The sequence below is a fragment of the Elgaria multicarinata genome, chromosome 1 (genome assembly GCF_023053635.1).
Source record: "Elgaria multicarinata webbii isolate HBS135686 ecotype San Diego chromosome 1, rElgMul1.1.pri, whole genome shotgun sequence".
NCBI classification, from domain to species: domain Eukaryota; kingdom Metazoa; phylum Chordata; class Lepidosauria; order Squamata; family Anguidae; genus Elgaria; species Elgaria multicarinata.
Window position 1 is genome coordinate 160,674,723 of NC_086171.1, and position 27,082 is coordinate 160,701,804.

General features: G+C 41.5%; 1 protein-coding gene across 5 annotated transcripts in view; it reads right to left on the reverse strand.

The window, feature by feature from the left end:
- Window positions 1–380: 380 nt before the first annotated feature.
- KCTD20 (potassium channel tetramerization domain containing 20) overlaps window positions 381–27,082 on the reverse strand; it is a 28,211-nt gene continuing 1,509 nt past the window's right edge. Inside the window, exons 1-8 of one of the 5 annotated variants that reach the window (XM_063141083.1) lie at window positions 21,651–21,751; window positions 15,571–15,773; window positions 12,838–13,018; window positions 9,883–9,985; window positions 9,191–9,311; window positions 8,831–9,028; window positions 7,045–7,155; window positions 381–4,583 (exon numbers count right to left, since the gene is read on the reverse strand). In XM_063141083.1, the coding sequence (XP_062997153.1) occupies window positions 4,294–4,583; window positions 7,045–7,155; window positions 8,831–9,028; window positions 9,191–9,311; window positions 9,883–9,985; window positions 12,838–13,018; window positions 15,571–15,760 (1,194 nt within the window). In that variant the 5' untranslated portion in view covers window positions 15,761–15,773; window positions 21,651–21,751 and the 3' untranslated portion in view covers window positions 381–4,293. Of the gene's footprint in view, window positions 4,584–7,044; window positions 7,156–8,830; window positions 9,029–9,190; window positions 9,312–9,882; window positions 9,986–12,837; window positions 13,019–15,570; window positions 15,774–19,986; window positions 20,006–21,646; window positions 21,752–27,082 lie in introns of those variants that run through there. The other 4 variants (XM_063141109.1, XM_063141075.1, XM_063141100.1 and 1 more) reach the window with 4 other exon arrangements.

Below are 27,082 nucleotides of genomic sequence, written 5' to 3' on the forward strand. Positions count from 1 at the left end.
TGATTGGGTGAAGACGAGGAAGTGTACATAAATCCTGTCACTAACTTGTGGTTGCCACAAAATACTGAGAACAAGTGGATTCATACTGTTTGCCTTGCAGTATGCAAACTTATTTTGATACAACGTAAAACATATTCAGGGCTGTTTCACACATTACAGAATTAGTGGGGCGCCAGCTGTACCCTGCAAAATGGGATACTGGGTATACTCTTCGTTTCTACAATGTGTGTACATGGGTGGAGGGAATGGCTTGGGTTCAATGTAGTACACAGTTCTTTAGAAGATTAGATTTTCTGCACATTTCCTTGATGCTCGTCCACTTTAGTGTGGCTGAGCAGGCATCAGAAGAAAAGACACAGGAAATAGATGAGAAGCACAAAAAGATAAAAACCATTTTAATAAAGAATATGCAACAGCATGTAAACATTTGCAGAAAACTAACTACAGACTATGTCTTGTAAACACTGGACTAAAAATAAAATGAGAAACTTGTATTTGTTCTTTAATGGTAGATAATGGAGAAAGAAGTAATATATTACCCTGTGATGTAATCCCTTCTCAGAAATGTTCCATTACCCAAACTCCAGTAGACTTTGCTGTGTATATAAAAAAATCTTCTTGCTTCACATAAAAAGTAAACATATTCTATTTCTTTGGGAAAGCAACATAAGTGAATAACCTTTGAAGCATATGTACTGCATCTCTGCATGTTCAGCTCTTAGCTAAATTGGGGTGGTGGGAGAATGTAATCCTGCAAAGGTGCCCTCAATCTACCAGTCATCTTGGCTTTATTTGGAATGGGTACTCTTCCATTCATTGTGATGCCCCATGTTCAAGCACTCAAATTTAAGTCTTGGTTCTCAGAATACTGTTTTAAAAGCTGCTTCATATTTTATGTGGCTATTGGGTTGGATCCACACTAAAGAGTTAAAATAATGAGGATTGGTTTTAATCTAAAGTGTGACTAAATCTGGATCTAACCTATTATGTTTGCTGTGCATGCACTAGTGTCTGCTGCAGCAAATGTAATATAGTCTCCTGGGACTTCTCAGCATGAACCTGTTTAGTAACGTATTTGTCTTACATGCAGTTGCTCTTGGAAACACCAATGTAGTTGTGGCAAACACTGTTACCGTGTAATTTTTTCTTCCTTAAGCTATACTTGAACATTCATAGCTTTCTCTAGGTTGTTAGAGATCTTATCAACAATTCTCATTATCCCCACATAACTCGTTTCTGCAAAGGAAAAACGGGTCAAACCAGTTTTAAAACAGACTTAATTTTGTATTGGTGATTCGCCTTTTAAGTAAATGTTTCATTTGTGTGTGAGAGCAAGTCCCACTAAAGTGAGACCGGCACACTTTGCTAGCTCAGGATACTGTACTTACCCCAATTTGATTTCATCTTTCAATTGTTGAGTACTAGAAGCATTCATATGCAATTTCATGTTTTTGTTTGCATGAACCATTTAAATGGTAGGTGCTTAAAGCATCCTAGCAGACATAGTAGCAGGATACCTTCAAAAAGAACAAAGGGACTGTAGACCACCTCACCTTGCTTGATAGCAGAAGTGGTCCCTCTGTATGCCTTTGAAAAACCTTTCTGTAGGCACTTTTGTGAAAAGATCACTGGATGATTAAATAAAATCACAGCTAGGTCTGAATATTACTAAATATTTGGCTCTTCCATTAAAAGAAACTTTACAGTAGCTCTAAGGCTGGAATCCTATGCATACTTTCCTGAGAGTAGCCTCATTGAACACAGCTGGCCTTACTTCTGAGTAAATATGTATAGGATTGTACTGTAAGTCTACTTTATCTACAACAGTGTGCTAATACTAAGGCCCATTAATCTTTCTTAACAATAAAACTGGAAAGTTTAATCAAAGGTTGAATGGACAGACAGACCATGAGCTCATTGAAGATAATACTGACTTTGGGCAGTTCTTTCCCAGAAAGTAAACTGCTTTTTCTGAAAACAAAACCCTCTCCAATATATTGTAGAATCAGGTGGCTTGATTCCTACATTGTGATCCCAAACTGATGGCAACCAGTCCTTTTTGCCCTTCTGAGTCCGCAAGATAGAGCTGCTTGCATGCATTGAAAGCACATTTGTAATTAATTGTGGGTCTTATGACTGCACACTAATGCTATGTTACCTGTTCTAAAATCCTAAGTTGCGGGAATCCAAGACATGTTTTAGGGCTGTATTTCCTTTCTTCCATAGTAAGATTCTCCATTTGCATATCAAACAACATTTTCCCTCTGTTTCAGAGAATATAAATAATTATCCTGCATCAGCTTTTAAAGCAGCTTGCTATTATATTATAGGCTAGCATAAGTAGTTCAAAGCTATAGTGTCCCCTCCCTCTTTGCACCTATATTAGAACCAATTCCATTACCCAGAAAGGCCATGCAGTGCACTCTTCTTGCATTTCCCACTGGACTCTACCTGCATGTTTTCTGTGCTCATCCATCAAAAATCTCACTGCAAAAGGAAAGGTAGCACAACAATGAAAGATATGTAAGTTTTCCCCACATAAATTTGTTATACTAGGGCAGCCTCCCACAACCCAGTGTATTCCTGATGTTTTGGCCTACATCTCCCAGCATTCCTGACCAATGGACATGCTGGCTGTGGCTGATGGAGATTAAATCAAAAACATCTGGAGGGAACCAGGATGGTGAAGGCTATACTAGAATATATTTAAATATGTGGTTTTTCTCTCATGGCCTACATCAGCCTTCCCCAACTTGTGCCCTTGAGATATTTTTTACTTCAACTCCCATCAGCTTTGACCAGCATGGTCAATGGTCAGGAATGCTGAGTGGTGTGGTTGAAAACATCTGGAGAGGGGAAGGCAGAGTCCTATAGCATGTGCCCTTGCTAAGCCAATTCAAACGTTCAGTGTTATCTTACATGCAAAAGGAAGCAACCCAGTAATACTTCTGCTTCCATTGGCAACATGAGACTCCTGAAACAGTCCCACCTGTACATATGCTGTGCAACAATACAGATGGGAGGGTTGCCAAGGCTATGCTGTTGGAATAGGAAAATTCTGGTGCAATTTAGGCTACTATCGCCCTTTTGGCAGTAGAAATTAGCACTTGCTGTAGCCTTAAGGCATTCTGACTAATCTATGGGACTCTTAGAAGAGAGAGCAACTTAGAGATGCAACATGTCAACAGAGATATTTCTTAATTTGCACATCTGCGTATCACAAAGTGTACATTTCAGGACATGTAATGGAATCCACTAATTTAACATTTTGTGCCAAGACAAGAGTAATTTTGCCCTGAGTTGAAAATGCAGCATTTTAGGATGCAGATTGGCATTCAGTTTCTTGAATAATACCATCTCTTTAGGATGCAACTTTGTACGTTTAATGTGGACTTCTGCAGAAGCAGCTCCCAATGTGCTGAGCTCATGTCTTCCCGTGTATAAACTAGAACTCAGAAATGTGTGCACCTCTGTACCAGAATTTTAATTTCCTTTTCATCAGCTCCCTGAGATTAAGAAGCAATTTACTGATTTAGCATATGAGCTGCTAAGCAGGAAACTAAAAAACAACTCTTACATACTGTCACTGTGTGCATGCACACACCCCTCATTGAAAACAGCCATAGGGTTGATCCAGAGTAGCATTTAGCTTTCCACTCTTGGTGGAGGTGGAGGCCAGGTGATGTTTGGGATTCCTCCTTCTCCTTGCAGCTCCCTGTGGCTCCTGGAAAGCTGTTCTGGAGAGCTGGAGAATCCTCCGGAGCAGCCAGAGAGGCAACACAGGAAGCTTGAGAAGGAAAAGGGAATTGATAAAGATAATTTCCCTGTACCTTTGCTTCAGCAGGGAGCCTTCACTGGATCTCAAAGTTCTCCATGAGCAAAAGGAGCCCATCAGTTCACCGAATGACCAATCTGGATCCAATTCATAATCTTTTGTTCTCACCGATAACAATTGTACTACTATAGTAGAGTCATACATGATGCAATACTTGGGTATTTTTGTAACTGAGCAATTGCTGCTGAGCTTTGAGATAGAATTGCATATGTATTTACATTGCAAGAAATGGGAAGATTTAGTTTTGCTTTTGACAGGATGAGGTATAACTCAGTCTTAAATCCAGTCCCCAGAGTCCAGATCTTCTTTGGTGGATGACTGGGGTCCTCTTTACTTGAAGCAACTGTATGTAGAGAGTCAGTTGTGGGATGACTGGTGACAGAGTGCTCTGGGAATTTAGTCCTGACCCAGCAGATCAGCCAAATCCATTTGAGAGAACTTGACACTTATCCAAAGTACTACTCTGCAGGATCATTAGGATTCATTTGAGAAAATGGTGCATTTAATCTATCAAGTTCATCCACCTGGGGAGGGTGGTGTAGCACAGCCTCCTGATCTTCTGCTACATCTTCACCAACCACAAGGTTTGTTAGAGATTTACTTCTGACACACTGGAAATCAACATGGCGGCTCTTCCCTTCTTCCTTTTCCCAAGACATCTGGATGAATGGGCGTTGCACATAGTTATAAATGACTTCGGAGCGCCCTCCAGGTCTCCTCTTCACTTTCTCTTTACAGGTTGGGTAACCTGAAACACGATTATTTTGGCATCGTTATCATCTCAAGCCAACTCCAGCCTCTGTGAGCAGCCCTACTACTTATTCAATAAATTAAGGGCAGAATCCTATGCACATTTAGACAGAAAGAAATCCTACGAATTTCAGCATTCCCCAGCCAGCCATGCTGGAATTCAGAGGATTTTTTTCTGTCTAAATGTGCATAGGATTGACCCTAAGAGGATTTCCAGAATCTAAGTTGTAGACACTCTTACACACATTTTATTTATTAGCTCCTCTTCAGGTAAATTACTCAAAGTGGCCACAATAAAACAAATCACAATAAAAAGATCAAATCACAGCAGAGAAAATATACCAGCATAAAACCACTAAACAGCATGAGCAAATAACAAGGACAATAGGAGAAGAACCACTCTAGAGAGGAAATTCCTTAGAGGGAAGGTCCTTTCTCCAGTCACCATCCACCTCACTTCAGAAGGTGGAGGGACCCAGAGCAAGGCCTCAGAAGCCAATTTTAATAGCCAGGCAGATTCATGAGTGAAAAGTTTGTTCGTCAAATACCCTGATTTCAAGCTGTTTAAAGCTTGATGGGTCTTGATACAGAAGATCCTCTAAGGAAGAGATAGATGAGCTCTCCCCACTTTACAAACAAGTCATCTTTACAATACAGAAGTTTACATTCTTCGCAATTCCCAGTTTTTGAAATGAGGGCTAGCAAGTTTCAAAAGCAGAGAGACTGAGCCATTTTTAAAATTATGAATATCAACAGAACAGAAAATACATCGTGAAAACAAAAGAAGAAAAAAACCCATACTGAGCCGTAAAAACCACTTGATTTTTAGTGGTAAAGAAGGGAGAAGAGACACAGAGTGTTAATTTTCTCTCCCGCACCCCATCCCTGCAGCGAAAAGTATGCATAGAGGGCCGGCCCTACCATTAGGCAGACTGAGTGGCTGCTGGCAGGGGTCAAAGTGTTGGAAACCAGAGCTGTGTATTACATGGCCTACCCTGTGCCCCACTAAGCTAGCCTGCTGCCCTCAGATACAGTGGAGAATGGTCTCCCATCACCAGTGTGGAACCAAGATTCAGCTACCAGTCCAGAGTCGGCTTCTGTATAAGGAGCAGGGTTGTGGTGGTTCCATCTGGTGGTCCTTTGCCTCAGGCAGCAAGAGGACTTGGACCAGCCCTGATAGTTCTGGGACTGACCAAACGACTACTTTTAAGCCATGTGGCATGGAAGAGAGGAGATGCCAGAACTGACACCCTTGTAGAGAGTACATAAGTTCCCTTCCTACGCTATCTGAGCAGGCTCAAAGAATCACCGGCAAGGTTTTGGGAGGGGGGAAGCAGAGTGCTGCCCTCAGGGACAGACATGCCAATCAAACTCTGCTTGGAAAGGAAGGGTCAAATTAGACACGACAGGTCAGGCCTGTGTGTTTTATCCATGTTTGCCTCATTTATATTTGAAGCAGGGGTGCATGAAAAAGAGCTTATGGGAGTGGGGGTGGGTGGGGCAAACCTGCCATATTATCTTGCTGCACTCTTGCTACTTCAGACGGTTTTCTCCAGCCCAGCTTTGATACTAGATGTGAGCTGGGATAGGGAAAAAGCAGTGCAGTGAGGTAAGGCAGAGGAGGGGGGGATTTTGCTCAGCACCACCACGATGTGCTCATTTTCAAATAAAGAATAGGCTCCACCCACACTTTATATGTGAACAGGGTTGCCTTGTCACGCCTAGTTTGTATCTAAGCTACATATGGCTTGCAACAATGTTATTTGAAGACCCTTCTTGGTGGCTGCTCCCCATCTTTAGAACTCCCTGCAAAGGGAAGTCAGGCTAGCTCCACCTCTGTCATCTTTCTGCTAGCAGGCAGAGACATTTGTATTGAGGCAAATTTGGGGCACCTAAACTGATTTGCTGCCACATTAGACTTTTAATCTGGTGGGTGCTGTTATTTTCTTTCTTACGGATGTGCGTGTGTGTGTGTGTGTGTGTGTGTGTGTGTGTGTGTGTGTGTGTTTTATTGGATGTGTTTTCAATTGATGAGTTTTAATTGTTTAATTATAACTTTGTCACATTTTCAGTTTGTTAGCTGCCTTGAGCATTATTTGGATGGAGAGGTGGAAATAAATAGACTACTAGCCAAGTCTGTCAGCCACCATTAATCTCAGAGGTGCAGAGCTAACTGCAAATCAGCGCCCCCAAATGGAGCACAGCTCACCCCAGAGCCCAGAGTTCAGAAACAGGCAATGTTCAGTGCTCCCTATGCATAAAATCACCGATCAATTGGATTGCTGTGATTTAGTAACACCAAGAAGCAGGGCAAAGGTTCTGGCTTAAGAGAGCAGCAACATTGGAACACAGGATTGACAGAGCCAAGTTGCAGCAAAACCAGTAAAGGGGAGCTTCTAGAAAGGAAAGTGCTGCTGATTTCTTTTTAAACACTATTATTTAGGAAATACTATACTCACCTTCAATGCCAATTCGAATATTTTTCAAGCCACGTTCTTTCAAAACAGTTTTTGCAACATCCCGATTCTCAATGTATTTGAAGAATCTGTAGAGCTTCGAACTATAGAGAACTTGGGAGTGGGATAAAGAAGCCATAATTAATAATCTGCATCTTCTGAAAATATTAACAGTAGCAGTAGCTAGTATAACCATCTAGTCACCTTTTTTAAAAAAACGAGTGCTTGAAACTAATGGGCAATTAGGAACGATTCAAAATTATTCAGTCAAAAGCAGACATAAAACAGTGCTGAAAGATCCTACAAAAAGTGAGAGAATGGGCAATAAAAGTTATCTTAAGAGTCTTTTAAGTTTTTAAGAAAGCTATAAAGACTGATCTCTTCCAGCAGGCCTATCCAGTGGAATTTTAGGATGCTTTTAGTATGCTTTTAGGATGTTTTTTAGGAAATTTTAACAATATATACTAGGTTTTTAATCAGTATTTTATGTATTTTACACTTACTGTTCCCCACCTTGATCAGGATGGAGAGGCGGGTAAGAAATATTATATTATTACTATTATTATTATCATCATCATCATCTAATTCAAAGGAGGTAAATGTGTACATTGTAAAAAAAACAATAGTGCATGGAAGGTGTTGCATTTTATAATTAATTATGAGTAAAATAGACAGTCAGCTTGTGGCCCCATGTATTTTACATTTTAAGACTGCTCTATACCTAACAAGATTCTCAAGTGGTGAACAATAAAAAGAAAGAAAAAATAAAAATTCATAATAAAAATATTTAAAATCACATTATGCCAATAAAACCGTGGCTGGTTGTCAATCAGGGAAGGTTTGTTTTTGTGAGCCGCCCAGAGAGCTTCGGCTATTGGGCGGTATAGAACTGTAATAAAATAAATAAATAAATAAATAAATAAATAAATCAAAATATTGTATTACTTAGATGTGCAAAAGAGTCTTGTGCATTGTGCTCTGTGAAATTATGAGTGATAAAATCCCCATGCTGGCTGGGAATTATGGGACTTGTAGTCTGACATGTTTGGAGAGCACCAGGTTGGAGAAGGGTGCCATGAACAAACTTGACCCAATCCCACTGAAATAAATGGGTGAGAGCTTGCTTAAGTATATTTTGGATTGTGGGTCTAGGCCAGCCCAAGGTCCCTCTATAGGGAACAGTGAATGATACAGGCAGCGGGGAACAGAGTTGCATTATTTGTCACTCGTGGCTTCACCTGTACACGTATTGGTGACACTTGCACAGCCACATTCCACAAAGCACTCACAATAGCAATGCGTGAACTTGCGTCAGGAAGAACTGCATTTTCCTCATGACAAAAGATTGCTGTTCAGAGAGATGCTATCCCTGCAATGAGGGAAGAGGTCTAGATCTCAAGCAACACATGAGCAAATACTGGACACTGATTGCATGAATAAATTATTGTATTGGAAGGCCTTTAGCATACAAGCTTATATCCAGTTATACATCTGCCTTACAACTGACCAGGGGCACTTCTGTCTTGTCTGGAACAGGATCACTGGAACAAAATGATTCTTGGGAATCAGCCTTTGCACAAAGCAAAAATGAATGCTTTCTTTATAAAAGCAAAGATTCCTTGGGAAATGCATAGCTGTTTATAAGATACTGGAATAAAACGACACATTTTGAAAATGTGGGACAAGAAGCAACGAATGTTATATAAATGCACTGCGTATAACATGTAGCTTATACTGGTTTTAAAAACTTTTGTCTACCATGATTTTGTTTTAAGTGCAGATCACTTACTTTGTGAGTATTCCTCTCCCATCGGTGGTGGATAGTCTTCATCCCAGTCCACAATGTCTTCATCAGTTAATACCACAATGTGACACTCGCGTTCTCCTTTCTGGGCACTGCCCACCATTATAGGCAGGATGAGCTCTTCCAGATAGCAATCAAACTGCTTGTGAGCCCCATCATTAGACAGTTCATGCAACAATGCACCTAGCAGGAAAGACGTCACACATGAGCCCTTCACATACAATTGGAAGTTACAGACCTAGCCCCGTAAGCCTCAAAGGTCATCCTGACGACAGGATCTGCAGCAGAACGGCCCTGATAGATACAGCGCTGACATGTCTCTCTTCTATGTCTTGTTGCACTTACTTAAATCCTGACACTTGATTGTGTTGAAGTCAAAGTTGATACAAAGATAGTCGCATGTGTCTCTGAGATCAGGAATAGAAATCCCATCAGGGCAGTTAACGATTCCAGTTTTGTAATAATCCTGAAAGTACAAATGGTAAAGCATGACTACTGTTATTGTACTTGCTTATATCAGTGGTATCCTGTTGTTCCTTCAAAATGTTCAAAGCGGCCCATTCAGGGCTCCCACACAGTCTCTCATCCAGGAATTCAGCCTTTCCCAACGTGGCAATCTATTGGACTACAATTCCCATTATTTCCAGCCAACACCCATCTAGAGGGCACCAGGTTGATGAAGGCTGGGGCAACTGATTAGGTCTTTGCTCAGCATGAGCACTGTTACAAGGTTCACAGGCCCTCGATTCATTCTATTTTACTTTAAAAGCTCCGCATTTTTAGTTAGCATCATGTTCTCCCATGTCCCATGAATGAGAAACATTATGGGAGAAAACAGAAAAGGTCATTCATGCAATAAGGCATGATGTAAGCGGGATGTGCCATCTAAGAAGTTGGAAATGGGGAGGAAACGGGGCGGGGGAGACCCCAAATCTATAAATAGAATGGAAAATGCTGCTTGAGAAACTCAAGTGTTCCTTTGAACTCGAAAGCAAGAACAGGAACTTTTCAAACAACAACTTTGTGGGCTTCCTCACCAGCACAGTCCGGAAGACAGTTGAGCTGATGCCTTCTGCAATTTCATATTCACCCTTCTCGTTTGGCCGAGTAAAGTTATATTCTCGTCCTGGTCCAAACATTCTGAAAGGTATCAAAGCACACATAAATGTATTTAGTTGCCTGTATTTCAATAACAGCTGATGTGTTGAAATAAACAGACCCCCACCAAGACTTATCTAAAGAAAGAAAGCATAATCCTTTCTAAAGAAAGAAAGCATTATTTGAGAATGCAGTGGCACTGAGGTCCTTTGGTCAAGAGATGGGTGCCATTTAACGCCGCTAGAAAAGGCCCTGTTCAGACTTCTTAATCGCGGGCCCAAAGAACATGGTTTCTCGGGCCAAGAATGAGTTGTGTGCCCACACACTCTGGCCTTGACTCTCCCCTCCTCCACTTACATGCCTGTCTTTAGCTATGGCTTCTCTCAAAGCAGATCAGGCAGGTGTCTATATAACGCCACGTTGGCGTCTCCTTTCCTCATAAACTCCACCGCTTCGCTGCTGTGAGGTGGAAGCAATGACATCAGACGGCAGGTGGGAGCGTGCGCTATAAGCCACAGTGCCGGCAACAATTTGGCTTGTTAAACCCACCCTTTGCCCCGTGCCCTAATGAGGAAATGCTTACGGATCCTCCCAAGGCCACCAGTGACACACAAAAAAACAATGTGGTGTCCTCGGAGCAAAGGAAAAAGTTGCCATAAATCAACACTTTTAAAAAGCCTGGTTTTGGGGGGGAAACCCGTCATGGCTGTGAGTTGGTGGCTGCATTATATAAATAACTCTGCTATTTTAAAACTCTGCATTGCTGCTTGGTTTTATTCTGGTTGTACTTTTGTATTGTGGTTTTAGACTGTGGTTTTAAGCTTTCGTATTATATTTTATGCTATGCTTATGGTTTTAACTTTCAGGTTATCTGAAAGACTATATTCTCCCTTACAAGCCCGTCTGTCCTTTGAGATCTTCAGGGAGGCCCTTCTCTCAGCTCCATCACCATCACAGGCACACTTGGCCCCTGTGATGACGTTGGCACTTCGGCGCCGCGAGGCATCTGGCTCCTGTACTTGCGTTCCTTCCTGGCATCTGCACGAGAAGGAACGAAAGTGCGAACTTTCCCCATGGCACTGAGCATCGGGAGGGATGGGACAAGAACGAGGCAGGGAGAGGAGAGGGACGTTGGGTGCCCAAACCACCTCACCTCCCTCTGACCTCCCTATGGCTGCCTGTTCCTCCCCGCCCCATTTTTTATTATCTGTAACTGTGCAGCTGCACAGATACAGATAATAAAATGTAAAAAAAAAGGGGGGGAGGAACAGGCCCTGTTCTTCTCCTCCCCCCTTTTTATTATTATTATTATTTACCATGGGGCACAGGGCTCTCCTGAGTTCCTGGAGGTCCGCCCCCTTCCCTGTCCAGCCCACGGCAACCAATCAGAGGCGTCATGGGCTGTGACCAGCCTCCGCTGCCAAAAAAGTCTGGGTAAGTGCCCAATTTCTTTTCAGCGGAGTTTCCAGGGTTTGCCCCCGGATGGCTTCGCAATGGCGGCTGCGTCATGTAGATGACCTGCTGCTACTGCAAATCCACCTGGGGCAAACCCTTCGTGCAGACATGCCCCTAGTGGGAACGCAGGAGAGGGCTTTCTCGGTGGCTGCCCCAGGGCTCTGGAAGTCCCTTCCCAGGGAAGCTAGACTGGCTCCCTCCCTGGTGTGTTTCCAGAGTCAGGCGAAAACTTTTCTTTTCTGACTGGCCTTTGAGGGGGGTTAGTCTGGACCTCCTTTTATGCATTGTATATTGGATTTTTTTTTTTAAAAAAAAGTATTTTAAATGTTTTAATATTGTAGTACATTTATTTAAAAAAAAAATTATATCTCTATCTGTTTTAACTGTACATGTTTTAATTTCTAAAGCCACCTTGAGTCCCAGTATTGGGAAAAAGGCGGGAAATAAATATTATAATCATCATCATCTTTTGTGAACCACTCAGAGAGCTTCTACTATTGGGCAGTATAGAAATGAAATGAAATGAATGAAAGCAAGCAAGCAAATAAACAACACAGCGCCACTCCGCAGCCATGACAGGATAAATAGGGCTTATAGACACCCGCTAGGACCTCAGCGTAGAGGATGGCCAGTAACTTCTCCTGCTGAAAATTGCCTTGTAAAGCTGTTATTTGCCCCATTGAAAAACAATGTTAATTGAGGCAAGCAGTAGCTTCCAGGGGAAGAATATCAACACGAAAACAGCACTAGGGAAAAGGTTAACCCCCAACCACCAACCACAGCAAATTAATGGCTCTTTTGTAAATAAAATGATTTGGCTATTCTAAGCATGCTTTTGAATCACGTTATATCCAGTTTGGACGCTAAAATTACTCCCATCTAGACCAGTAGCGTTCACTACACAATCTGTGGAATAGGCCATTAATGCTTTCATCCTGATTTGCATTGTGCTCTATCACCCTAAACGCATTTACCTGGAGTTAAATCCCATTGACCTCAATGGGATGAATTTCCAAGTAAGTTATGAAGATCCTGTCATGTTGAAATACATCCAAATTCCAGTGGGTCTTCTAAGTACTTGGCCGTTATGCACAAAGCAGTTGTGATGGGTGTTTTAAAATCTAAACATCTTCCAAAATGAGAATCAGGATTAGATCCAGAGTAGCACTTAGTGGTGTTCTGCTTGTGCTGGATAAATGGGGTAGGGAGATAATCTCCCTGAGTCTTCCTGCAGCCCCCTGGGCCACATGAAAAGCCACTCTGGAGGGCTGGGGGACCCTCCGGAGCAGCAGGAGAGCGGATGCAGGGGGTTGTCTGCTTCCCCCATCTCCACTGGTTCCTTCTCCTTTCTGTTCACAAAATGCGCCAATCTGGATCCAACCCTCTATTTCCATTTGTGAAGTAGTCTACAGTTTTTAGAAGGTAATAAAGCCACTTACCTTCCCAACATTGTATCAGGATGAGCGGTGAAAATCTGGGGATTTACCACAAATCTAGTGCCATCTACAACAAGAGTCACTTTCTCTGGTGCTTGGACTTGTACACTGCTGTTCAAGCAATTACAACTGTTTCCAAACTGTTCTGAGGCAGGATGGTAGTCTGGATTTCTTTTCCCCCCTGCTTGAAAATAAACACTTTAGGAATCTTCAGGAGCATTTGAATAATGAGGACTTGCAAGGTGAGAAGCCACATTTAAGCTCTGTGTCTAAACACAGCAGACACAAGCAGCGACTGAGTAACTGGCATGATCCATTAGATTAAAAACAACAACAACCCTTGCATATAATTTTAAATGACTCATCAAATAGATAGCAGTATAAAACGCCCAGAGAGCTTCGGCTGTTGGGCGGCATAGAAATGTAATGAATGAATGAATAAATAAATAAATAAATAAATATAAATAATGCCAAGAGAAGAGACACTTCTGACTTAGAATATTATCACAGAGGATTGTTCAAAACACCCTGGCAAAACTGTACACGCATCAGTTGATGACAGATGAATTAGCCATGTATATGCACAATCAGATCATGTTCATGTTTGCACACTGCTGGCATGAGTCACATTTACTTTAACATCCCAAATTGCCATCACAGTTCTGGAAAAATCACATGCCGAGGGCCGGGGAATGGACAACTCTCCAGACACTGATGAACTACTATTCCCATTATCCCTTGCCACTGGCCAGGCTATCTGGTCTGATGGGAACTGAAGTCCAAGATCATCTGAAGGGCCACAGTATCTGCAGCTCTGCACAAAAGCTTTAACTTCCTTTATGTTTCTGCACAAGCAGAAATTTACGATATGGGATTTTGTTGTTGTAAACCTCTTTGGGAGGGGCTCCTGGCCTGAAAGGCAGCCTAGAAATATATTAAATAAAAAATAAAGCAAAATGAACTCATGGGATAAGGTGACAGAGTCCAGGATCAAGTAGGAGAGCTAAACTGAAACTAAGTCCCATCATTAGCTTCTTCTAGTGTGGCAGCCACATCCTACCATTAGACCAAGGTAGTCTCATAGCTCTGATGAAGATGGAACGGAATCTCTTCCGGGACTCTTGTACCTGGGAGTTTCCAGGAGCCTCCGGGGTCTCAGGAACTACCAGGTCAGTGCAAATCAGCACCAGTCATTCCTTGTAAGGGCAACAAGTTGCCTATCAAGTGAGAAGGCGCCAAAGAGCTCTGTGGCTTTAGGCCTAGCTACAGCTTGTGCCACCAGTTGTTAAGTGTTGTGTGATTCTGGTTTTAACTTTAAATAGCAGCCGTGTGTGTGTGTGTGTGTATGGGGTGTGTGTGTCAGGATCCATGCTGTGATTCACACACAAACAGTTATAGCAATCCATGAAGCAATCAATTGACTTTTCAATAAAAACATTTTTGACAATGTTCCAATAATATCTGGAACAACAATTCTTAAACCTCCCTGTGTGCCATACAGTACTCCTGATCATGGTTGGGTACCCCCATGGATGCTATTTAAAAAAAATTAAAATCCTGCAAAACCAAAACGCTTTTAACGCCACAACCATATTCACATGGAATGAGAAACCAGGATTCTGGCACGTATAGAATTTTGACTTTTAATAGTGTGGTCACTCAGATTGTTTTTTAAAAAATCTAAAACAGCAAACTGGAAAGATGTGCTCTGCAACCCTATGCTTACTTCTGAGGTCTTACTTCTGTTTACTCAGAAGTAAGTCTCTCTCTGTTCAATGGGGTTTACTCAAAGAGAAGCATGCATCGGATTTTAGTATGACTTGGATGTAAATGCAGTTGAAAGCAATGGGATTTACTCTTGAGTAAGGGAAGCAGCAGATCTGTAGTTTATGAATTTGAAGATGCACAGCTTCGCATGATCAAAGGAATGGAAGCTCGATCCTTCACACTTGTGGACTACTAGGCAAATGGGTTAGGGGGGATTTTAAAAAACATACAAAATCAAGGGATGAACCAATATGATTCAAACTTGGCATGCTGAAAGCCCTCAAGTGCTATCACTGTGCCAATTTTGATCTTTAAAACTTACACAGATGTGAGCGTTTTTTAAATTTCCATTTTAAAAATTCCTTCAAATCAAGGGATGACCCAATCTGATTCAAACTTGGGGTGGCTAAAGCCCTCCTTAAGAGCTCTTTATTTTTTATTTTTATCTCTTTATTTTTAAAATGAGGGAGCTGCAGACAAGGAGGGAGCATTTTCCACATTTCTTTTAAGGTGAAAATGCCTAGAGTTAAATGGGACCTCTCTCCCTCCCCTTTCACAGCTGAGTGGAGAACCGCTCTGTCCTCTTTTGTTAGCGAGACCACCCTTAGACACACAAGTCCCCAACAAAGAATGGGATGGTGGGATAGAATTTAACGACAGCAATACAGGGCAGGAGGAGCGCATTTATTTTGCAGGGAGGGAAAATAATCCAGACTTCCCTGCTCCAAAAAGAAACCAAACATGGAGGGTAAGAGGCAAAATGAGTGCAGGACGTGGACAATGTCATATGAGTACTGGGCTGAAAATCTGCATACTAAGCATGATGAGTGTGCGATAAATTGCTGGTGTGATGGAGCTCAGAAACACGCCTCACCATTTCATGCCAAGACGTAGCTTGACTCAAAAACAAATGCACAGGATTGGGGCGCATGTTACACATTCTAAAATAAACACCCTTTTTGAACTTACCATGATTTCTGCATAGTGGAGGAATGTTAACAGTTTGGCCACCCTGTTTCACATTGCTTTCACCCAGATCACGGATTACAGCAGTTACGTTTTCACTCAACTGAGGAGATTCTAGATTGTTCAACCTTTCCATTCCAGAGGCACGATTAATACTCATTTGGGAAGTCCGCAATTCAAAATGACTGCCCATCTGGAGAAAGGTCCTGTTAGTAAGAGATAGGATGGGGGTTACATCCAGCAGAAACCTCTCAACCTAATGTGCTCTTAAGGCGTGATCCACATCAGAATCCAATTACATGTATTACATTGAAGGGCCTTTGGACCCCTAACAAAATGCATTCCTAAACACTTAATAATGTGTCATCCAAATGTGTGTACTTTTGCTAATTGCAAGTCATGGATTTTCTTTCTTTAAGCTGCCCTATCAAATATTTGAAAAGGTTAGAATAGGCTAAGATTGTGGAACTAGCAAGACTCTTGGCTTTTTTTACTCAGAAAAAACAACCACTACCACCCTGCAAGGAACATCCTTCAGAGAACTAGTATAATTTTGCAGCTAGGAGTTAGTGGATAAACTTATATGTCCCCATTCAAAATCTCACTTTGGGCATGCCACAGTCTCTCAGGCTCAACCCGTTTGCAATATGGAGATAATGACACTTATCTATGTTACATTGCTGCAGGCAAACTCCCATGTGTGTATGGCTAGAATTCCCATAATTACTGCCTATTTGCCATGCCGTCTGGGGCTGATGGTAGCTGTAGTCCAAAACTCTGGAGGACACCAGATTGCCTCGGTTGGTACTTACACTTACTTGGGAGTAAATGGGCATAGGATTGGTATATGTAAAGCTCTTAAATCCCTCAAAAATAGTTAAATAAATGCCAAATATTATTCTTAAATTTTAAAAAAACTTTTAAGCCACCTGCCTTTTGCACCTCTTGATTTATTTCCTGCCCTTCTTCACAAAAACAAAAAAAAACCCAACAAAAAACACTGGAGAACTTTCATGGTTCTTCCTCCTTCCAGCCCATTTTGTGCTCAGTGAGGTAGGTTATGCTGTGATTGACCCAAGGTCACCCAATGATTGAGTGGGGATTTGCACTCAGGTTTCCACACCCTAGTTCAACCACTATAGCAGGCTATACCCACCCGCTTCACCAAAACCTGGAGGAGGTACAATGAAGGTGAACCTCACACATGTTTTTCTTACATTGATATACACTGGACAAAATAAAATCAGTGTACACTGCCATGCATTAAGACTGTGCAAGTGTCTATTCTGGCAGATATATACGAATTGAGAAGCGGCCACTGGCAGCAGGTTATCAATGATTTATTCCCATCAAACTAAACATCTGGATTATGTTTACATGGACTTCCCCCTCCCCACAAACACACACACCAATGTACACCTACACAGAGAAAATATCATGTGTGAAGCAGCCCTGAGCGGCACATCAGTACTTCTATGGGTCACTCCTTTGTCAGGAATTAGCAGCGCAGAACGCATAAATTAAACTGCAAGACACCAACTTTGTTGCTGCCAAACAAACTTAATGTATCTTTCTCTGAGGTGGATTCATTGTTCTCTCATAATGTTTTCAGATTCATGAGAATCTAGCAACAACGCTCCTCTGTCCAACTGTAATATGGGGGGAAACCATGATCACATTGCTAATGTATTCCTGCCTGCGTTTTTCCTAACCTTGTATCTTATTGTATTAGTATCCAAGTGAACCGCGAGATTACAGGGAAAAATATTCAAGGTCGCTCTGTAAATCTGATGAAATGCTTTTCTGTAATAGTTTGATAAATGCTAGACTTAATATGTGCGAGGATTGTTGGTATATTCTCATTTTAAAATAAATCCAGTTTCTTCACATAGAATCTTTAAACTGTGGCCTAAAACACAGGGACAAAACAGACATTACTTTAAATTTGTGTCTAGCAGCTATGTCCTCTTTTCATTTTCACTCTAGAGTAGGTATGGGGGGGCCTTCCCTCCCACATTAGGGTCCTGATCTGGATCAGAGGGGGCTGTACCTACCCTAGAGTAAAAATAAAAGGAAAAAGAGATAGAGCTGCTAGACACACATTTAGAATAATGTCTGTTTTAGTTCAAAGATTAATACAGAGAAAAGGATATGAGGCTACCATGTGAATTTCACCAATTTTTCTTTCAACACAGTTGTTATTTGCAGTATGGCCCAGAAACAGCATGTGGCCTGCAATGACTTTTCTTCTAGTGATCTGTCCCTTGATTCCTACACGGCCCACGCCTACCCTCACTTCTTTTATCCCTACTTTACATCAGCAGCACCATAACCAGGGCAGGCTTAACCCAACCACGCAAGCTGAGCTATTCTTGGCCAATGAGCACTGCTGCTTTAGCAATCTGTAGCATGTGTGTGTGTCCATCCAGGTGGCCATTTAAACATGGCAAACAAACAAAAAAAGAGGACACAGATTTGCATAAAATGTGTGTGTGCAATATAAATGTATATGTTTAAATGCAAATGTAGAAATAATAACTATGGGTAAAATCCCATGTAAGCCTATCATAATGAAATGAGATTTAAATTAGTCATGGCCTGAAGTCCCATTCATTTCAATAGGTCTACTCTAAGTAGGACTTACATGGGATTTAACCCTAGAATTTAAATAGAAATACAATACTCTCAACATAGTGGGGAAGATTGTAACCAGGTGACCTGTGTGCCTGCTCAATCAATCTGCTGCCCAGACACTAACTGTTCAAGAATAATTCTGAGACCTCTGCTGCTCTCTCTTCTTACAGTTTTTAATTTTAAACTGGATTTGGACTGGACAGCCCTTCTAACAAAGGATGCCGTCAAAGAGAGGACTGTCTTCTGACAGGCCTTCAAGCAGAGGTCTGTCCTCTGTAAAGCAGGACACATGGCCACTTTCATATGCATGTGCCAGCTGGCCATAATAAATGGTGTCTTTTGGGAAAGGGATTGTGGGACAGAGAGAGAGATCAAGTGGGTCACTTACTGTGTGTACACACACCCAAGGTACAGCAGTGTGTTTACAAGAAACAAGATCTTCCTTGGCTTCTTCAGGTGTTTTTCTCAGGATGCGTTGTAATAACTAAGTTCCCATGAAACCTAAAGGGCTGTATTTGCTTCAGTGATGATGATTATGGTTTTCTCATGTTATTATAAGCTTTCTCATGTTTTTATAAGCCCTCCCACACTAGAGGCATTCAAGAGGCAGCTGGACAATCATCTGTCAGGGATACTTTAGGGTGGATTCCTGCATTGAGTAGGGGGTTGGACTCGATGGCCTTGTAGGCCCCTTCCAACTCTGCTATTCTATGATTCTTTTTTCCTCCCAAGTATGAAGATTACTCATGTTATTCATGTTATTTAACTAAAAAAAAATTCTTCCAGGATTTACTATATGTAGTCTATATGGGCTTGGATCTAGATTCCTGAGGTTGTGTGAGCTGCTTGTGCAGTGGGGCTTTCCCACTGCCCTCTCCCCATTGCAGCTCCCCCCCCCCCCACAAACCTATCCAGAGGACAAGCTACCTCTGCTCAGTTTCCTCTCCCTTCCCATGGCAGCTCCCTGGCCATTCCTGAAAGTCCCCTAAGAGTATTGGTGGCTGGTGGCTCTGATGTCCGGCAGTGAATCAGCTTCAGGTTTCAGTGAGAACCTGTCAGAACTAAAGAAGCAGTCCAAGGTGCCTCCTCAGTGGGAAGACTCTGCTGGATCCAGGTGCCTTCTGTGAATAGAATGCCCTACCTGGATCCAATCCAAAAGCTGGAATTTTAAAGATATTCTCAAGTGACTTGAGAACTGTGTGTGACTGACCACTCAATGCTCTCCTAAAAGGTAAGCCTGTGTCAAGCAAGCCAAATATTGTAGAATATCTGACAGAAATGCTTGCAAATAGCAGTTACATATAAGTCTCTTTGAAGCTAATTGTCACTTCAGACTAGAATTGTTGTCGTCATGGCCATTTTATTTGGACCCCACTTATCCCTCTAAAAAGGAAGCCCAAAGAGGCTACCAACTTCATACAAACAATAATGTCAAAAGGCAAACAATATGTAAATTATCCAGCAGTAAAAATGCTACATTATGATTGTAAATAAACATTCAGTTCAATATTTAGGAAAACACCAATTCAGTTAATAAGTAATACAAAATTCTTCAACGATATATCAACAAACAAGGAGATTATTAAATACTACTCGTATTTTAGCCGAAAATATATTCTTCCTGACACAGGTGCGAATAATAAACCATTTGGATGTACAGTTAAAGGAAAGAAACCCACCCTAGAGCTGACAGATTCCAAGAGAGGAACAAGGCAAAAGCAATTAAAACTACTTTATTGACTGCATTCATTTCCATCTTTTCTCCAAGTGTACATGGTCCCCTACCTCCATTTTTATTCTCACAACAACCCAGAGAGATATGGTTAGGGTGAGTGGTAATGACTGGTCCAAGGTCACCCAGTGAACTTCATGAGTGGGAACTTGAACCCGAGTCTCCCCAATCCTACATCCAAAGGGAGAGGTGGGTAAGAAATAAATTTATTATTATTATTATTATTATTATTATTATTATTATTATTATTTTCTTCAATGAAGGGGTGGGGGCAAATCTAGTAAGCTAATGCCTGATTTAGGGGGAGGAGATTAAAAGAGGAAGTCAAAAGACAAACAAAAAAGTTTTTTCATTGAAAAACACACAGGACATCTTAAGGACCACATCCTACAGTATGTACCTACTTGTTTGTCTGATACCCTGCTCTAGGTCGCCATGACTCCTGAGGTAAGGTAGGTGCCCATGCAAGAAAGGGCCTTTTCAGGGATTACTCCCTCGAGAATTCCCTTCCCTGGGGATCACGTTCAGCACTGTCACACCTTGGGTTTCATTGTATCATGAAGATGCTGTTCCAAAAAACATCTGGGGGTACGGTACACTGAATGATTCCTGACGCTGCAAATTTTGCTATCTCTTCTAGTTGTTTTAGAGTTTATGTGGCTTTTTGGTACTACGGCTTTTTGATAACATGGTATTTTAATGTTTTTATTTTATCTTATTTTTTGGCTGAGTGTGCATGTTTGTTAGCTACCTTAATTCTGTCCAAGTGACAGAAACGGAGGGTATATGTGCTTTAAAATAAATAGTGGGGAGGGGCTTTCCTAGCAGTAGCAACTAATTCATTAGAAATCTCAGTGCTGCAGTCAAGAATACATTTTCTCGATATTGGAAAAAGCTTCTGTGGTTGGACAATACAAACAAGGACAAATTGACAGACATCTATTGGAGAAACGGGCAGACAGAGCTGCACCTGAGTTTCTTATTAACTAGTATTGGAATCAAGATTATGTAAATAACATTGGAATTCTTTGTATTTATATAAAAGAAATAAAAAACAAAGGTGCAGTCCAAAACAATCACACAATAGAACTGTGTCACTGACATCCTTTTAAAAATTATTATTTCTTAAATTTGGGATACAATCGTTCTGGGATAAACAATGCTAGGATTATTGCCTCGGGACTGTGAGAAATTCTATAAGCCATTATTTGGGTTGTTAATAGACAGATCTACTAAAAAGCATTTCATAACCTTTTAACAAAGGATTACAAGAGCCTGTACACAATAAATCTTCCTGTTTTGTGCTGCTCCTTCAAAGAGTTACTTAAAGGCCTACACAAAACATAGAAAGGTGACTTCCGTCCAACACAAAATAATGTAGACTTTTAAAAATTATTTCTTTTAATATGCCAAAGCAACGATTCTGTCTTCCCAGGGCCTCCCTTTATAACTATGCACACTGAATTTCCGTTTTTAAAAATGCCAATTTTGGGACTTTACATAGATACATTTTACACATCGTAATTCATCTGCATTTACAAAAGCAGAAATCTCACAAGTTTTGGGTGTTTTTTTAGCTTTCTGCTCCAGGCCTCAAGAATTATATGCATGGAACACTTCCAACAATTGAAACACTGACCTAATCAATGTCAAATTCTATTCTTGGAGTCATGTTCCCAAATTTTGAAGACAAATTAAATATTCTATACTTACCTACAATAAATAAATGGTCTCAGCTGAGAGAACAATCTGGAAATCTTGAAAAGTATTTTTTCCTGAAGAACGTGGACAAATCCAAGCGGCGGAATAGCCGACAGTAAAGACTTGTTTGTGCTGTAGCGATCGGACTCTCCTCCCCCTATCTAAACCCAGATGGTGATTCATGGGCAAATTTCAAATTAAGAGTCCTTGCCCAACACACGCGAAAATAAGAGTAAAAATGCCTAGATCCACTACGAGCATCTAGTTAATGTTGAATACTGGCAAAGAAATACTATGCATTCATACTGGATGTCTTAAGATATATTTCAGAACTCCGCTTTTCTGCCCCATCCCAGGACTTAGTATTGCCATATTAACTGCTTCTTGATGCAACATGTTTACGTTTAAGATATCTTATTTAATCACACTGTCTTACCAAAAGAAAACACATCCAAATAGAATAAACTAGAATGTTCGGAAGGGAGAAATCACAGGTTCTCATAAATAAAATACATTTGTAAAGAATACACGCCAGTATATGACACAAACCTTTTCGGATCCGTTTGTTCTTCGGAAAAAATATTACGCCCCGCTTCTTAACCTACTTGAAAAGACCCCACGGAGCGCCCAACATCACACCAGTCCTTTTTATTGCAGAAGATTACTTAAAGGTGAAATTCTATGCGTGTTTAGACAGAAAAAAGTCCTACAACTCCCAGCATTCCCCAGTGAGCAAAGGGAATGCTGGGAGTTGTAGGACTTTTTTTCGAATTAACGAACACTCCTAATTCTATAGAAACAATTGCAAATACGGATTACAATCATACACACAGGAGACCGTGGATTTAACGGTTTATGAGGGGTTCCTTTGGACGGCCATATTATTTCTGTTGTGAATCACAAATGACCCGCCACCCTCTGCTTTACAACTACTTCGACATTCTTGATAAATTAGAGCAAAAACAAACAAAAGCAAAAAACTTGTTGGCCAGTCCTAATAAAACTCTTAACAGAAAAAAATCTTAACAGTTTTTCCTTTTAAAGTCACTTAAGTCCTGGAACCATCATGATTTCTGGAATAAAATGGAGTTTTGTTCTGCTGTCTTAACACTGAACACCTTTACTTGGAAATAATCGCCATTTTCTTGTAGAAAAGGTAATATATTTGAGAAGTTTTAAAAGGGCATTTCTTTTTTAACCATGTATATGCATGGTTGGGCACCCCCTAACATGATTTTAGAAATAAGAAAGAATGCTGTGGCAAGCATCACCAGCTCTCATGGGCTCTGACATGCATGCCCATGATGGCCCAGGTGCTGACACTAGGCCTGTTTACTGTTGCCCCATCAGCTGATGGAGGGGGTAATTTGCCCCCTCCCCAGGCTATGGAGCCCTGGATGTTAGCCCCAAGATCCAGACCTAGTTGAACCACTGTACACACTGAAAGAGTTAAAACACACATTCTTAACTACCACAAGGATCATTTCCCACAAAACAAATTTATATGTACTGAAATCATGTCCAAGCTAAACATAAAAAGGCGGCAGAGCTGCTTTTAAACTAAATCCTGGGGGAAAGCCAACAGGCGCTCAGCTGGGAAACATCCGGTTTGGGTTAAATCATCTGAAGGAGATGAATATGAAATGCTTTTGATTGTCCCAGTGCAGAAGGGGAGCAAATAGCCCATGAGTACAGGACAGAACATGATAGCCAATCAAAGAGGTTAAAGTGCAACAATGAAAAAGGGACACTCCAGAGACATCTGGGGAGGGACACCATGTATAAGGTTTCTATGCAAAGGCTAGAAGCCTCCAAGCCAAAATGGGAGAATTGGGCCTCAGCTAGACCTACTTGGTCTAGTGTGATGGGGGGTGGGGTGAGGATCTCGCGAGATCTCCCCCTACACACGCCATGCGATGACCTCGGAGAGAGAGAACATTGCACCCGCCATTTTGTTTTGTTTTTTGTTAAAGGAGAGGAGCGCACAAATGTTCGGGCGCAAAAGGTCAGTGTTTTTTATTTTACATTTTTTCCCCTGCTTCCCCCCCCCACCCCCGATGGGTGCGGATCCCGGCTCCTTGCGAGGAACTGGGACAAACCGTGATGCCAACCCACATGTTCCGCAGTCTCAGAATCAGCCCAAGACCATGAAAAAAGTGGGCTCAAAGGGAAGGCGAGATCCCAGGGAAAGGGAGGGATCATCCCTCCCTTCTCCCGGGATCCCTTGTGCATCATGTGGACACATAGGGACAATCCCGGGGATCACCCCATCTAGCTATGGCCTTGGAGTGCTTGGTTTCAAAACTGAACCTGAACATAGTGGGCATTACAGAAACCTAAAGGCACAGAGAGAACCAGGGAGATGCGGACATCTCTGAGTGTATACTCTACAGGAATGACAGGGAAGGACGTACTGGGTTGCACTGTATGTCAAAGAGGGCATAGTGTCAAGTAGACCAGAGCACCTAAACGGGGCAAACTCTGTTGGGGCCAGAACTTTTCCTTGGGAATTCTGTTTGTGCTCAGAAACACAGCTCACAATGCAGCTCTTACTTAGCAGAGTAAGTTTATTAGCTTCAGACATCTTTACAGTTCCGTGTCATTGTGCAGAGTGACAAAAGCTATACACATATATACACAGTTTTTATCTATATTACATACAGCTGAGATTAGGCTAACCCAGCCTCAAGGATCTTTGGTATATTCATATCATTAACACCATGATATCTTAGAGAATCCTGGCAAGGTTCCCAGTACAGCTTCTATCTCAAGGTAATTGTTCACAGATAGTCTTCCTCTGTTTAGCCTTGAGATAGCCACACACACAATTTTAATGACTACGCAAGCCTTTTACTTTCTTAAACTTAACAAACTCTTCCACAGAAGTGCTGTGGGTGACAATACAGGGCCCTAAAACTAATTTAGTACTAGGAATGTGCTATCATCCCCCAGACTAAAATGCTCAGGGTGATCTTGAAATGGAAAATCAGGGAAGCCTTTAAATGAGGAAGTGCTGTACTAATGGATGACTTCAATTTTCCTCACATTGACTGGATTAATGCATATTCTAGTCATGACAAGGAGGTTAAATTTCTTGATGTCCTAAATAACTGTGCCCTAGAACAGTTGGTCATGGAACCGACCAGCAGAGAGGCGACCCTGGACTTAATCCTAATTGATGTTGCCCAGGACCTAATACAAGATGTAAATATTGTTGAACCAATCAGTAATAGTGACCACAGTGCTATCAGATTCAATATATATATTTAAGTGGAACACTCCCCAGGAAGTCCAACACAGTCACATTTAACTTCAAAAAAGGAAACTTCTTTTCACTAGGAGGAACTGGTGACAATAAAGTTGAAAGGAGGAATCAGGTGGATTAAATTATTGCAAAATGCGTGGAGCTTACTCAAAAGCACAACAATAAAAGCTCAACTACAATGTATTCCACAGGTTAGGAAAGTCAGCACCAAGTCCAAGAGGTCACCAGTGTGGTTAACAAGCATTGTCAAGGAAGCTATTGTAGAAAAGAGGGCTTCCCTCAGAAAATGGAAGTCTTGCCCAAGCGAGGAAAATAAAAGGGAGCACAAGCTTGCACAAAGGCGATGCAAAAAAGCATATTGAAGAGCACATCGTTAATAATATCAAGGCCAACAATAAAGGATTCTTTAAATATATCAGTAGCAGGAAATCAGCTAGGGAAGCAGTTGGGCAGTTGGATGACAACGGAGTTAAGGAAGTACTAAAGGAGGACAGGGAGATTGCAGAGAAACTGAATGAATTATTCACATCAGTGTTCAGTGCAGAAGATACAGGACAGATACCTGTGCCTGAATGGATGTTTTCAGGAAGGGAGCCTGAGGAACTGAAGCAAATAGTGGTAACAAAAGATTAAGTTGTTAACATTACTGACAATTTGAAAGCAAATAAATTACCAGGCCCAGTTTCCCCCCTCTCTCCCAAGGCTTAGTTACTGGCAGTAAGAGCTTTCAGCTAAATTATGCTGGTATTTTTGCACCTGCCCCTTTAACTTTGGCCCCACCTTTTTTGCCTTTGGCCTGACCTACCACTGGAATGCACTTAATCAAGAGCTTTTCCAAAATGCAATTCAGTTCTCAAGCTGATGGAGGTTTAACACCCCCTGGTATGTGCAGACTAGGCAGCTACATATGGCAGCACAATTCCAACTTGCATTGTTTCCAGCATGGGGAATTATGGAGCACACATTCTGTTTACACAGGGACAGGCCTCCCACGGGGCAGCAAAAACGTCTCCATAAACCTGATTGATTGCATTTATATACCGCCTTTCGGTAATCAACCAAGGTAGTTTACAAGAATTCGAAAAAGAATAAAAAACAAATTCAAACATATCAATCAATCAACCTTTATTTACAGTCAACACAACAGACCATTAGTACAGCATATTAAATATACACATATTAATATGAGAGATACAAAATCATTAAGGAACTGAACAGTGAATTTGTCTCCACAAGGAATATGATCAACCCACCTTAAGTGGTCTAGTGAGGATAACCAGGTCCAGGAATTTGACTACTTGCTCAATGTTTAACTTGTTGGTACCCTGGAGTAAAAAAAATCATAAGGGACTCAATAGAGTGGCCAGGGGAAAACTGTGTGATGGGATATATTTGGTCTTTTTTATTATACAAACATAATAAAATTTTAAAAACAACCTTAAAATTATAAGTTTGAAAAGCCAAATTAAAAAGATGTCTCTTGATCGCCTGTCTGAATGCAAGAAAGACAGGGGACCAATTGGAACTCTAGAGGAAGTGTGTACCTGAGTTTGGGAGCAACACAGGAGAAAGCCCTTTCCTGATTGCCTGACCAGCAGGTAAACGAGGGTGTCTTCAAAAGGGCCTCTCCTGCTGATCTTCGTATCTAAACAGGTTCATACCAAGAGAATCAATCCCTCAGATAGCCAGACCCTAAGCCATTTAGGGCTTTAAAGTTTAAAATCCACATTTTGAACAGAGCCCAGAAAATAATTGGCAACCAGTGCTGATCTTTCAGTATTAGAATGATGTTATCCCAATACAGTGTACCTGCCAGCAGCAAAGCTGCCACATTTTGCACCAATTGAAACCTCCGGACAGTCTTCAAAGGCAGCCCCACACAGAACGCATTACAATAATTTGGCATAGGTAACTATTGCCTGCCATATCAGGCCAACTCAGGAGAAGCCAGAGCTGGCACACTAGACCTAGTTGTGCGAGCACACTCCTTGCCACTGATCCCGCCTGAAGACCCACAGACAGGGTAAGGGCGGGGGCTGTGGTGAACTTCCTAAAGGAAAGAACTCTTAGACCAAAAGGTATCCAGAGCTAGAAGCATCTTTGACACCCCTGCCCCATTGTTCTGCTTTTGAATACCTTAAATTGCATTCCAGGACTTTTGATGTACAATCTGCATGCATGAC